Source organism: Heteronotia binoei, chromosome 5, assembly GCF_032191835.1.
Source record: "Heteronotia binoei isolate CCM8104 ecotype False Entrance Well chromosome 5, APGP_CSIRO_Hbin_v1, whole genome shotgun sequence".
In the NCBI taxonomy this organism is placed as follows: Eukaryota; Metazoa; Chordata; class Lepidosauria; order Squamata; family Gekkonidae; genus Heteronotia; species Heteronotia binoei.
The window spans coordinates 170,362,087-170,375,641 of record NC_083227.1 but is presented as its reverse complement, the minus strand read 5'-3'; the positions used below and the strand labels follow the sequence as shown (position 1 = coordinate 170,375,641).

General features: G+C 43.5%; 3 protein-coding genes across 3 annotated transcripts in view; 2 read left to right on the top strand and 1 right to left on the bottom strand.

Moving 5' to 3' along the window:
- The window catches only part of PCP2 (Purkinje cell protein 2), a 55,259-nt gene extending 54,054 nt beyond the window's left edge, over nucleotides 1-1,205 (top strand). The window contains exon 4 of the mRNA XM_060238352.1: nucleotides 987-1,205. Coding sequence (XP_060094335.1) covers nucleotides 987-1,058 — 72 coding nt within the window. The 3' untranslated portion in view covers nucleotides 1,059-1,205. The remainder of the gene's footprint in view (nucleotides 1-986) is intronic.
- A 3,843-nt stretch (nucleotides 1,206-5,048) lies between these two features.
- On the bottom strand, nucleotides 5,049-7,754 carry LOC132573042 (protein PET100 homolog, mitochondrial). The gene is made up of 4 exons (XM_060240719.1): nucleotides 7,591-7,754; nucleotides 6,975-7,061; nucleotides 6,222-6,254; nucleotides 5,049-5,472 (listed from the first exon to the last, which is right to left on the bottom strand). The coding sequence occupies exons 1-4, from the start codon at nucleotides 7,615-7,617 to the stop codon at nucleotides 5,392-5,394; spliced, it is 228 nt and encodes a 75-aa protein (XP_060096702.1). The 5' UTR covers nucleotides 7,618-7,754; the 3' UTR covers nucleotides 5,049-5,391.
- Nucleotides 7,685-13,555, top strand: part of XAB2 (XPA binding protein 2) — a 36,330-nt gene continuing 30,459 nt past the window's right edge. The window contains exons 1-3 of the mRNA XM_060240718.1: nucleotides 7,685-7,768; nucleotides 10,351-10,499; nucleotides 11,575-11,698. Coding sequence (XP_060096701.1) covers nucleotides 7,724-7,768; nucleotides 10,351-10,499; nucleotides 11,575-11,698 — 318 coding nt within the window. The 5' untranslated portion in view covers nucleotides 7,685-7,723. The remainder of the gene's footprint in view (nucleotides 7,769-10,350; nucleotides 10,500-11,574; nucleotides 11,699-13,555) is intronic.

The window sequence follows — 13,555 nt, the reverse complement described above, 5'->3', positions numbered from 1 at the left end:
CAGGCACTCAGCCCTGATGGACTGTGCTGGGGGGAGAGTCAAAAACTGGAAGCTGGAAAGTGGAGATCTCAAAAGGCCATGCAACAGTCCTGTTTCCCACCAGACCCCAAGCCCTCTCACCAGTCCCTGTCCTGGGTGCAGAGCGCCCTGACCAGAGTCTTCTCCAGACCAGCAGTAGCAGCAAGCCTGCTTCCGTGCCAAGTCTGAGGTGGGGGTGCTAGAATTTGAGGCCAGGTCCAGCCACTCAGCCCTGATGGACTGTGCTGCGGCTGGCAGGGGCAGATGCAGGCACCAAAAATCTTGAGTACAATAGCAGGAGATCTTAAAGTGTCTCCCTGCCAGTCCCCAGGTTTCCTTACCAGTACCAGGTGCGGAGATCCCTGGTCTAAGTTGCCTCCAGTCCATGGCAATGAAATAGAAAATTCATCAATAATATAGATTTTACAGATTTTACAAAATGAACATTTAGAATCAGCAAAGTGCACAATATAAAACATAATTTTATTAAAATCCTCCTCTTGTATCTTAAATCTAAACACTCCCAGATGAAACTTCACAACTGAGGCTGTGATGGTGAGATCAAAGCCACCAAGCAAAAGCTGAAGCTTATTTGCCGCAGGCCGATCAGTATCGGAAATAATGAGTCGATAAACTGGCAAATAGTCTTCATTTGATGTGATCCTGTAGGCTGCAGTCCCTGGTGCTCACAAGACCGAGAGGTTTTGTTTGCTGAGTGCCAGGAACCCTCAAAATGGAAGTGCAAACCCCAAAACTGCCCAAATTGGTGGTGATGACAACAATGGGAAACTAGAGCAAGTTTATTGCATGAAATTTCTGCAATCAGGACTCTGATATCCAGGCAGACATAAGTTGTGTTCACTCATGTCAGGGTAAGGTGTATCAGGATCACTCTGAACCTAACTTTTGAGGCTAGATGAGGACACAGCAAGAATTAGAAAAACTAACATTTGTGTTTGCTTCAACAGGAAGATATGGCCTTGGCCTTATCAGAAGCTGCTACTCCAGATCTCCGTTGTCTCCATCTTACCCATGGATAACTACTTCACTTTCATCAACCGCATCCATAACATGCAGCTGGAAGTTGCTACAGGAAAACTAAAAAGCCCAACTCTCAAATCTGCCAGTGCCCAGGATCCTAGCACCTCCTCCTAGAGTTCTCCAAGGACTCCTCTCCAAATCTCATGGTTCATCAAGATGTAGCATGCCCTATATTAACCTATATTTCCACCCTTTCAGACCCAAAGACTAATCTGCAAACACCTTTGATAACCAGCTTCTCTTCTCCCTAGAAGTACTTAAATTTATTGACTTCATCAAAACCAAACATGACATCACTTTCTCACAAGTCCAACTACTTTTAACAGTGTGCACATGCTTTCTGTTTTCCAGTGGGACATATGCAACTCTGTACCTAAAGGTACCTAAATATCCCATCACATACACCCGACAATCCCATGTTTCTTTCCCTTACTGATGTTCCCTTAGCTTTAGCAAGCTTTGCTTCAGCATAAAATTACAATAAAGGAAGCTTGTACAACAGGCGGCTAATTATGGAACCAGACTGTATCCTGAGACAGCAGAACATCATATACATACTTTCTAAACTGCAGATCAAAAAGCACTGACTCTAGCTTTCAATGTGTTTACTCATGTAAAAGCACTGGAGAACTGAGCAGGAACTGAGTGGGAAAACAACTAGAGCTAGGATGGCCAAACTTGCTTAATGTAAGAGCCACATAGAATAAATATCAGATGTTTTGAGAGCCGCAAGTCATGAATGTCAGATGTTTGAGACCAGAGAGGGAGGGAGAGAGAAAGGAAGGAAGGAAGATGGATGGACAGGGGAAGGAGGAAGGGAAGGGAGAGAGGTGGAAAGAAAGTAACATTGACTTTAAATGTATTCTCCAAGCCACTGGCTGATGAGACAGTGGGGGCTTCAAGAGCCACACAATATGTGTGAAAGAACCACATGTGGCTCCTGAGCCACAGTTTGGCCACTCCTGAGCTAGAATCACAGTTCTGAAAATAAGCATCCTAGTATGAGGCCAATAACTGGGGATAAGAAGGCTAAAGTTTTGCAGGGAGTGGGACATATGCTAGATAACATTAACTCATAGCTATGTACAGAACAAAAACCTCAAGGAGCAGAAAACTTGGATTCCAATGTATCTACACCAGTGGCTCCCAACTTTTTTGGCACCAGAGAGCAGTTTCATGGAACACAATTTTTTTTTACAGACGGGGGGGGGGGGGCAGTGTTGGGTTTTTTGCTACCCTAGGCTGGCCCCCCACCGTATCCTGTTCCTGCCCCCATGGGGGTCTTTAAATGGGAGGTGAGACGGGGGCTGTTTCTGCTGCCTCCCCGCTAGCTGGCCAGCAGCAGGCCAATCCCCCTCTCCCTCCCATTTAAAGACCTCTTCCAATCAGCTGATCAGTGGGGGTCTATAAATGAGGGGTAGGCAAAGGTTGCAGCAGTGCTGTCCCTTCCGCTGGCCCAGAACCCAGACAGACAAAGATGCAGTGTGGCCTCACTCCGAGGCTGCCACCCCTGCAAGGGAAATAAGCAACCACAGATAAGGGTGGCAGAGATGCAACGCAACACTTCAGTGTATAAAATTGCAATTGTGTGTTAGCTTTCAGAAGCACAATTGAGACTAATTTATACGCAGAATCATTGCTTTGTATCTCTTTGGAGTGAGGCTGCACTGCCTCTTTTGTCCACTCAGGTCCTGGGAAGGCGAAAGGGGCAGAGGGGCTGCTCTGCCTCAGAGCGAGGCCGCACTGCCTCTTTCGTCAGCCCAGGTCCTGGGCGGGTGAAAGGGGCAGAGAGGCTGCTCTGCCTCACTCCACAGCCTGGTTGCTAGCAGGCCACGGACCGATACCAGTCTGCGGACCGGTGGTTGGGGACTCCTGCTCTACACTAAAGCACAGAGAACTGAAAGTTCTAATTCAAGAAGAGAACCATGACCTAATAGGCATTACTAAAACTTGGTGGGATGACACTCGCCATTGGAACATTAGGGTTTAGATACAACTTATTTAAAAGGCACAAACAGGGGAGCTGCATTATATGTAAAGGAGGTATAAAGTTATGAGTAAATACATGAATCTGAGCATGGAAGTGCAGTTGAGAGTCTCTGGGTAAAAATAAAAGGAGTAAGAGACAACAGTGATATTATGGTGGGGGTCTGCTATAGACCACCAAGCCAGGCAGAGGCCCTGAATGAGACTCCACGAGCAATTACAAATTTCTCAAAGAGACAGGACACAGTGGTCATGGGAGATTTCAGTTACCTGGATATCTGTTGGAAGTCCAACTCTGCTAAAAATGAAAGGTCAAATAAATTTCTGACTTGTCTTGCTGGAGTTCATTTTCCAGCAAGTGGAGAGGGAAACCACGGGGGTCTGCTAACAGTACTTGTACAGAGAAAGATAGAAAAGCTAAAGTTCAGTATGAGCTTAGTCTAGTGAGAATTGTTAAAACCAACAACAACAACAAAAGGGTTTATTTTCTTATGTTCAAAGTAAGTAAACGAGTAAGGACATGGCAAGCCCCTTGCTGGGATAGGAAAGTGAAATTGTAAAAGGTGACGAAGAGGACAGAACTGCTCAATTCCTACTTTTCCTGTCTTCTCTTGTGTGGGAAAAAGTGTTCAGCATGACAAAACCAGAACACATGATGAGGGAAGGGAGCTGCAGCTTAGAATTGGCATTGGTGTAGTACTTAAAGATCTAGTTTAAATGAAACAATATCCTTGGGGCCAGATAAACTGTATCCAAGGGTACTAAAAGAACTTGTGAATATAATTTCTGAGCCTCTGTTATTTTTGAGAGTTCTTGGAGAATAGGTGAGGTGCCAGAAGATTGGAGGCAGGCAAATGTCCCCATCTTCAAGAAGAGGAAAAAGGAGGATCTAAATAATTACCAACCTATCTGCTTGATGTCTATACCTGGAAAAGTTTTAGAACAAATCATCAAACGGTTAGTCCTTGAATATTTGGAAAGGATGGCTGTGATTACTAGGAGCCAACATGGGTTTCTCAACAACAAGTCATGTCAGATTAACCTGATCTCTTTTTTTAAAAAAGTTAATACCTTGCTGGATCAGGGGAATGCTGTAGACATCATTTATCTTGATTTCAGTAAGGCTTTTGATAAGGCTCCACATACTATTCTTGTTGACAAGTTGGTAAAATGTGGTTTGGATCCTATTACCGTGAGGCAGATCTGTAACTGGTTGACAGATCAAACCCAAAGAGTGTTTGTAGATGGTTCTTCAACCTCTTAGAGAGGAGTGACAAGTGCAGTGCTTCAAGGATCTGTTGTGACCTGTTTTGTTCAACATCTTTATAAATTATTTGGATGAAGGAATAGAGAGAATGCTTATTAAATCTGCAGACGATCCTAACTTGGAAGGGGCTGCAAATACAGAAGAAGACAGAAACAGGATACAGGATGACCTTGACAGGCTGGAAAACTGGGCTAGAACAAATAAAATGAATTTTAACAGGGATAAGTGTAAAGTTCTGCATTTAGGTAGGAGAAATCATTATAGGATGGGGGAGACTTGTCTTGATAGCAGTATGTACAAAAAGGATCTGGGGTCTTAGTGAACTGTAAACTGAACATGTCAGCAGTGTGATGTGGTAGTTAAAAAGGCAAATGAGATCTGGGGCTGTATCAACAGAATCATTGTGTCCAGATCACGTGAAGTGATGGTATTGCACGTCATAGATCTATTTGGAGGATCAAGGTCAACAACCCAGTCCGCCTTACGGGTTACCAAGCAATGTGATAAGTTCTAGTTCAGCCTCATTTCAGTTTCCTCCCTAGTCCACCTGCACATTTTTTAGAAGTTACATAGTTATGTCTGTTACCAGGCTGCAAGTCAAAGCGAGAGAATTCAAAGTTCCAAAGCATAATCAGCAAATGAACCAGGATGCCTACAGAATAACACGTTACAGAGCCATCATGTCAGGCCCATCCTGACACTGTGTTAGTCTGACACACTAGGCAGAACACCACACTGGCTGTATACCATATTGAGTTTATTAGAAGTTATTCAAGTGAGCCCGTTTTCTTCAGCTGATTCAAGGGCTTTAAACAGTTGCACAAGACAGAAGAACAGCCACAAGAAGTCAAAGCCTACGGTCATTCCTGACTTAGTCTTGTCTTGCCTGAGAAAGGCCGCAAAGCCCTAGCAGGCAAAGTGGAACTGCGTTGCGATTATTTTCACCCCATTGTCCACAAAGTCTTTTGGAGGAATACTTGAAAATAGTAGGGCTGAAGCAGGAGGAGGATGTGGTAACTTTTGAGGAGTGTGTCCTCTGCTCCACAAGAACACAGCGGGGAGAAGGGAATGCCACACTCTTACTCCTTAGCCCCCTGTAGCAGCAGTCGCTCCTCTTGCTTCTTCCTCATTCGTTCTTTGAAGGCTTCCAGCTCTTTTCTCTGGAAAAGACAAAAACAAGTCAGTTCTCTATGTCACAAACGCATCTCTAATCTAGTACAAGGTTCCTCACAGTGGAATCCTAAACAAAAGTACATCAACTGCAATACAGAGGATGTACCTCTGCTTTGGACTGCCGTGTCAGGCTCTTTCTAGTAGCTAAGCTCAAAGGCAAGAATAGATGTACTTGTACGCATCCCACAGATACATACATATAACAGATGTGCCTGGCAACACTTACTCTCTTAACCTCAGCCCAGGGAATAGCAATCAAAACCAATGAGGAAAGCCATAAGAATGAACATTAGCATAGATGTGCAGCATTCTTTAGAACCTATGTAGAAAGCAACAGCCAGGGGAGAAAAGTGTTACAAAAAAATTAAGGGTTGCTCCCTTGATGTCCACCTTTCTCAGCAGTAGCCATATATTACTTTGTGTGCATGCATGTTCTGGGAGAGGATATACCTTACTTGGGCTCATTGTATCATGAAACTGGTTTTTTTTCTCTCTTAATAAAAACCTTCAGGCAAAGTTATATGCAGCCATGTATCATTTGTAATTTGGCTCTGAATATCTAACAAAAGAGGCAATTCAAAAGCTGTGTCAGCTCTTTATTTACAAAAAAGACACATATGTTGCTAGGACACATCTTCTCCGCAAGACTCTAAGACAGACACAGTGCCATCTTAAGCACTAAATCCATTTAATGCTTAGAATGGCACCAACAATTTTTATAACTGAAGCATATTACCTGGAACTCATTTTCAGGTGGAAAGATCTCTCTCTGCAGGTAAAAGATCACAAGACATCATACAATTGTAAGGATTAGCAGAATGTCAAAAAGACATGCCCTTACCCAAGCAGATTGGTCCACATCTAATTATACTGTATCATATAATCAGACAGCAAGTGACCTACCAAAGATACCAACAAGGTAAGAAAAATAAATCTAAGAGAAGCAACCAAGCAAACCATGCCACATGCATGCCACAATAATTCGAAACAAACAAATAACACTAGCAAAACAGCCAATCTCACTTGAGATTTTTTTCTTGTAATCCTTAATGCAGTTTAAAAAAAAAAGTACACCAAGCGGAACATTTTCCCTTAGCCTCTAACATGACAGTCCAGTAGAGAGATTTCTTAATTTCAACATACTGCCAATAAAGTCCTATCTAGCCAATGCATCATTGAACAGAGGGAGTTCTAACTTTTCCCTGGGAAAGATCCCAGGAGTTCTGACTTGTATTCACTATTAGCTCAGTACATACAACCCCGTTTATTCTCTCGTAACACTTTTATCAAATTCTGGAATAGAGCTAACCAGGTCAAATATGAGTTATGGGCAGTATGAGCTGTAGCCTAATTGAGGAAACAATGCGGTGAAAAACTGCCAAGGGTTTTTCAATACAATATCAGAGTAAAATCCACAAGAAAAAATAAAACCACACAAGAAAAAAAAAAGTTAGTCCAAACTGTCATTCTGCACACACACATCAATTACCTTTCGTTTGATTACATATTCTTCAAAATACTCTGCTTGATTTGAAACCCAGAACATGGCAACAGGGAAAGACAGATACAGCACCATCTGGACCAGAAAAAAGAAAACATACTAAAATGTTAATATGAATTCACTGGTTAAGCCCAATCAAGGATACAATACAGAATTACATTAGATTTGGACTGTTCAGACACCACAATCATTTTTGGTGAGAGGATAACCTATGGAGAAGAGGAAAAGGCGCAGCCAGCAGGTTCCCTTTCCCACGCATGTCAGAAATGAGGAGAATGTCTCAGCGCGTAGGCCTGCAGCAGGGAAAACAGGAACCAGACGCTGGCAACATCCCAGGTTGTGTTGCTTTAGGAAGAACCAGGGGGAAAGACCCCAACGGGACTGTCCTGCGGGGAGGTGACCACAGATTGCAATATAAAGATTTACTGGGATGCTGGACTCAGCAGGGGTGAGAGGGGCACTTCTGAGCAATTAAATAGCATTTTGCAACATTTCTGTATAGATGCAATCAGTTATTTATTGGACCAAGGAGGTAATAAAATAACAGCCAGTTCAAGCCATCTTCCGAGCCCAAAGCGAAGCGTGGCGGGAGAGAGCGACGCACCCGGAACACCTCCAGCTTCACCCCCATGCCCTCTCCCGGGGAGCGTCACCGACGCGGCCGTTGTTGATGACGTCGCGAAGCAGGGCAGCGGAAGGGCGTCACTGGCGCGCGCCCGTGTCTGGAGGAGGCGGCGATGCCGGAGCTGGAGACGGCGCTGGGGAAGCGGGAGCTCCTCTTTGTGAGTAGGGCGGTGTTTTCAGTCGAAGCTTTGTCGGGATGCTGACAAGTAAAAGCGACGCTGCCTCGAAGCATGTGCAGAGCGCTTTTGCTTGAGGCCTGCACGGAACGGGACTGTGCCCCCCGCACGTGGCATTAGGAGGCAAGGCTGTCAGTTCCGGCAAAGGGACTCGCAAATCCCTCACGGCTCTCGTTCTTGCGAACAGATAGTGTTTCTGAGTTGTGAGGTGCCCAGGGCTGTGTTTCCTGCAAGAACTTTTTTAATGCAATAAAATGGAATCTTTATTGTGACAAAACATTCAGTAATTGAAAACAAATCAGCCAGTATCATAATGCCCCTGTATAAATCGATGGTGCGGTCTCATTTGGAGTACTGTGTGCAGTTCTGGTTGCTGCACCTCAAAAAGGATATTATAGCATTGGAGAAAGTCCAGAAAAGGGCAACTAGAATGATTAAAGGGCTGGAACACTTTCCCTATGAAGAAAGGTTGAAACGCTTGGGGCTCTTTAGCTTGGAGAAATGTTGACTGCGGGGTGACATGATAGAGGTTTACAAGATAATGCATGGGATGGAGAAAGTAGAGAAAGAAGTCCTTTTCTCCCTTTCTCACAATACAAGAACTCGTGGGCATTCGATGAAATTGCTGAGCAGACAGGTTAAAACGGATAAAAGGAAGTACTTCTTCACCCAAAGGGTGATTAACATGTGGAATTCACTGCCACAGGAGGTGGTGGCGGCCACAAGCATAGCCACCTTCAAGAAGGGGTTAGATAAAAATATGGAGCACAGGTCCATCAGTGGCTATTAGCCACAGTGTGTGTGTGTGTGTGTGTGTGTATATATATATATATATATATATATATATATATATATATATATATATATATATATATATATATATATATATATATATATATTTGGCCGCTGTGTGACACAGAATGTTGGACTGGATGGGCCATTGGCCTGATCTAACATGGCTTCTCTTATGTTCTTATGTTCTTAATGAAGCAGGGCACTAACAGCTTGCTTAGTGGACTCCGGAGCTTGCCCGTCCACCCATATCTTTAACTCTATCCGTGCTCCAGCACCAGTGTTACTTTTTTGTCCCCTTCTCGTCTCTGAAGTTCACGTCACCTTTGAATGTTAAAAGAAAACAATGATTTTTAAGTGTTGGTTTTGTGGATTGTGTTAGTGCCCTGTTCAGCAGCAAATCTGGCCAGAGTGTTCTGACTTCTTTCCATTTTCTTTTGTAATAAACAATTTTTATTAGTAACATATGGTAGCAAAACTATCTCTACAACTTATGAAAACTTAAAATGAATGAAAAAACTCTCCACCCCATATCTTACTTTTCCCCCTCCCCTCCCCCCCCCGTTGCTTGACCCCCGCCAGTGTTATTTACTTAAAGGAAACAAATATTAAAGGTACACTTAACTATTAAAGAAAAAAAAAAACCAACAGTTATCTTCTTATTTTAAAAAACCTTAATCATTATCAAAGATTGTCCAATGTCCTTTTATTTTCCACTCTTTCCATTTTCAAAGTGAACTGCCAGCAAATGCTATTTCCACTATCACCTCTCCCTCCGTATACCTGTCTTTACAGCTGATTGAGGAAAGGGCCCCTGTGCAAGCACCAGTCGTTTCCGACTCTGGGGTGACATTGCTTTCACAGCGTTTTCACGGCAGACTTTTTACAGGGTGGTTTGCCATCGCCTTCCCCAGCTGATTAAGCAGCTTGGTACTCTGGGTATGCTCACACATTATCTTTGTGCCAGACAGTGTATTATAAGAGGTATGAAGCTGCTGTGCTCCTTGTCTTTTGACAGGCTGTCTCATAATATTTAGTGCAAAACAGCATGTTGGGTGTCACTGCTACCAGTCAGTGATTTGGGCAGGGAGGATCTGAGAGGCATGATAGCATGTCCCACATTGTTTTTATTAGATGTTATCAAAAAGAAAGAATAAAGTGACCTGGAGCAGTGAAAGTTCCGTGTCTCTTTAAAAATTTAGTTTGGTTGTCAATTCTTTCAACTGCCCTATGAAGTGGACCAGTAGTATTCTCTTTTTGCAGGTTTGGGCAGAGCAGTGTTGTGGGGAATGTGTATTAAATATAGTTACTTGCTTAGGGTTACCCAGTGAATTTGTGATTAGAATGGGTTTTTACTTCCCAGCTCACACTTTGTACCTTTGATTCTGAAACTCAAGATTACAACTAAAAGCTGTGCAGTAAGTATAGTAAAATACACATAACCAACAAAATTAGAGAATAGCACATTTAAAATACAGTATGATACAAACAATAAAGCAGGATTACAAGGAAGGAGAACAACACAGTCATTCCTTTATATAAAATAAATACAATGGATTATGTCATTAAAAATGCAATAAAACCTGCATAATATACATAGTGAAAACTGTCTTAAATTTCACATATGTTAATTACAACTTTATTGACTTATTAAAAAATGCCCCCTTGAACTATTCCAATACTGCACATAAAATTATGAAATCTTACCCATTCAGTAGTTGAGAGTTGATAGCCTTTCTGTCTCTGGAATTTCCATTCTCTTCCCAACACAGGAGGAAGAAGACCTGCAGTATGAGGAAGAGATCTTGCGGAATCCCTTCTCTGTCAAGTGCTGGATCCGCTACATTGAGTTCAAGCAGAATTCTTCCAAGCATGTTCTGAACCTTATCTATGAGAGAGCTCTTAAAGAGTTGCCAGGCAGGTGTGGATCTTTCTTGCTTCAGCAAGCTCTGCATTGGTGAAGAGAGGAGGAGAAGCTGAGGTTTTTCCAATGTAGTTTTTAAATACATTCTTATGAAACCTGTAATTATGCAGAGATATCTGATTCATGAAAACCTGTATCTTGGGCCCGTTTCAATAGTCCTGGTCTCACAAACCATGCTGCAACTCACCTCTCTGGACACTTGTCAATGGGCCCAGGCAAGCAAAGGCAGTTGCCCAACAAGGAACAAGCAGGTGACTCAGGAAGCCCAAGGAAGATGAGTTGTCCAATTGGGGCATTTGAACATTGTCCGTAGGAAGCAAGATGAGCCTCCCTGCAGGGGCTGATCATGGGCACCTCGGCAATCCGACCAGCTGTTCACCCATTACTGACAGGGAGACATATGAGGGAGGGAGGCAGGACTCCTTGGCAGAGTGGGGTTGGGATGAGAGGTATAAAGGGGAACAAAATGCCCAAGGCTGTGGAGCAGAATCACAGTGTTCACCCGCAGTTCGTCAGGACAGCCAGCCAGAGAGAGAAGTTCAGGGGCCCGAGAGCAAGGAGACTGTGTTGGAAGAGGGGGAGCTCTGACCCTGGAACCACCTCCCTTCTGAGGCCTAAGGCGAATGGCTCTCCTCACAATATGCCCTCGTCTTGGAGCCCGGATCTCTTGAGGAGTCCGGCCCCACTGGACCTACCATGGTGAACTTGCTGTGAACTCATTTCTCATCTCTACCAGAATGAGACAAATGCAAGCATTCTAGACAGATGGAACCCTTTGCTGACCTTGTCAGCCTTTCCATGAGGCCTATTTTAGCAAAAAGCGAGCAAGATTCCCTGACTTTTATGTGAAAAGGACAGTTTTGCTTTCTTTGTGTACATCTACCCTTCCTCCAACAAACTCAGAGCAGCATAGATGGGGTCTTTGTCTTTGAACTCATCCTGTGAAGTAAAGTAGACTAAGAGAGAGTGACTATCTTGAAGTCACTCAGTGAGCTTCCGACACTCTAGGCACTGTGTAACACTGGCTCTGAGTTCCTGTGATGCTAATGGCTTCTTCCATTATGTTTTGCAGCTATAAACTGTGGTATAACTATCTTAAGCAGCGCCGGAAGCAGGTGAAAAGCAGGTGTGTCACGGACCCCAGCTTTGAAGAGGTGAACAACTGTCATGAGCGGGCTCTGGTCTTCATGCATAAGGTGCAGTAGCAGCAATAATATATTATAATTATAGACCACTAGTATAAAACCTACAGTAGCAAAAATCTTTACAGAAAAACGTTGCATAAGAAGAATAAAAATATACAAGGCACGGTGGTAAGCTGAGGTGGCTGGTAAAGACTGAGAGGAGGGAAATCATTCTGACTTGTATTCTGGCAGTGTTGCTATGGACAGTATTTTAGCACCCATTTTATATATTTTATCTATTTTAAATTAATTTATTATACAACTGATATATTAAAATTGTTTACATTGTTTTATATGAATCATGGGATTTCCATGTCTGTTAGCCGCCCTGAGCCCGCTTCGGCGGGGGAGGGCGGGATATAAAAATAAAGTTATTATTATTATTATTATTAAGGGATCACATGAGTGGTGTTTGCCACATATATACTGAGGTGTTTGCTACATATATACATTATATACTGATAATGTTCTGATTTCAATGAAATTGCTGAGCAGTCGGGTTAGAACTGATAAAAGGAATACTTCTTCACCCAAAGGGTGATTAACACGTGGAATTCACTGCCACAGGAGGTGGTGGCGGCTACAAGCATAGACAGCTTCAAGAGAGGATTGGATAAGCATATGGAGCAGAGGTCCATCAGTGGCTATTAGCCACAGAGTATTGTTGGAACTCTGTCTGGGGCAGTGATGCTCTGTATTCTTGGTGCTTGTGGGGGGGGTGGGCACAGTGGGAGGGCTTCTAGTGTCCTAGTCCCACTGGTGGCCCTCCTGATGGCACCTGTTTTTTTTGGCCATTGTGTGACACAGAGTGTTGGACTGGATGGGCCATTGACCTGATCCAGCATAGCTTCTCTTATGTTCTTAATGTCTATATTGTGTATAGCAGGGGTGGCCAAACATGGTTAATGTAAGAGCCACATAAAATAAACATATTTGAGAGCTGCAAGACATGAACGTCAGATGTTTGAAAGCCGAAGGAAGGAAGGAAAATAGATAAAGAGGTGGAAAGAAAGCAACTTTGGCTTTAAATGCATTCTCCAGGTCACTGACTGGCTTGGTTTGGAGACATGATTTAAAGAGAGAAATGCCTTTGCCAAGCTGGCTTACAGGGCGGTGGGGGCTCAAAGAGCCACATGTGGCTCCTGAGCTGCAGTTTGGCCACCCCTGGTCTACAGGAAAGAGCGTTTGAAGTCATACTAAAAAGGTCTCTAAAATGTTATTTCAGTGAGATGCTGCCAACAGGAAATGATCTGAAAACAGTTCAGGCATAGAATCACAGAGTTGGAAGGGACCTCCCAGATCATCTAGTCCAACCCTCTGCACAATGTAGGAAATTCACAGATACCTCCCCCTGCAAACTCCCAGTGACCCCTGACAAAACTGGCCTGGAGAAATATTGCTGCCTAACCCCCAAGTGGCAAACAGCATTCCCCGGGCACTTAAAAAGGGCCACAATGCAACCTTTCCTGCCTTCCTTCTCATCATCTGCCTAAGTTCACAGACTCTGCATTGCTGTCAGATGGCCATCTAGCCTCTGTTTAAAAACCATCAAAGAAGAGCCCACAACCTCCCAAGGAAGCCTGGTCCACCTATATGACAGCCCTTCAAGCACTTGAAGACGGTGATCGTATCTTCTCTCGAGGCTAAACATACTCAACTCCTTCAGCCTTTCCTCATAGGTCTTGGTCTCCAGAGCCCTTACCATTGTTGCTGCCCGCTTCTGGACACATTCCAGCTTGTCTGTATTCTTCTTAAAACATATTGTCTGGAAACAAGCAATAGTTTTTTCGAAGTCCATTGAGCATGATATGCATGAGGTATTGTTGTCTATTCAATATTGTTTTGTTCAATATCTTTATAAATGATTTG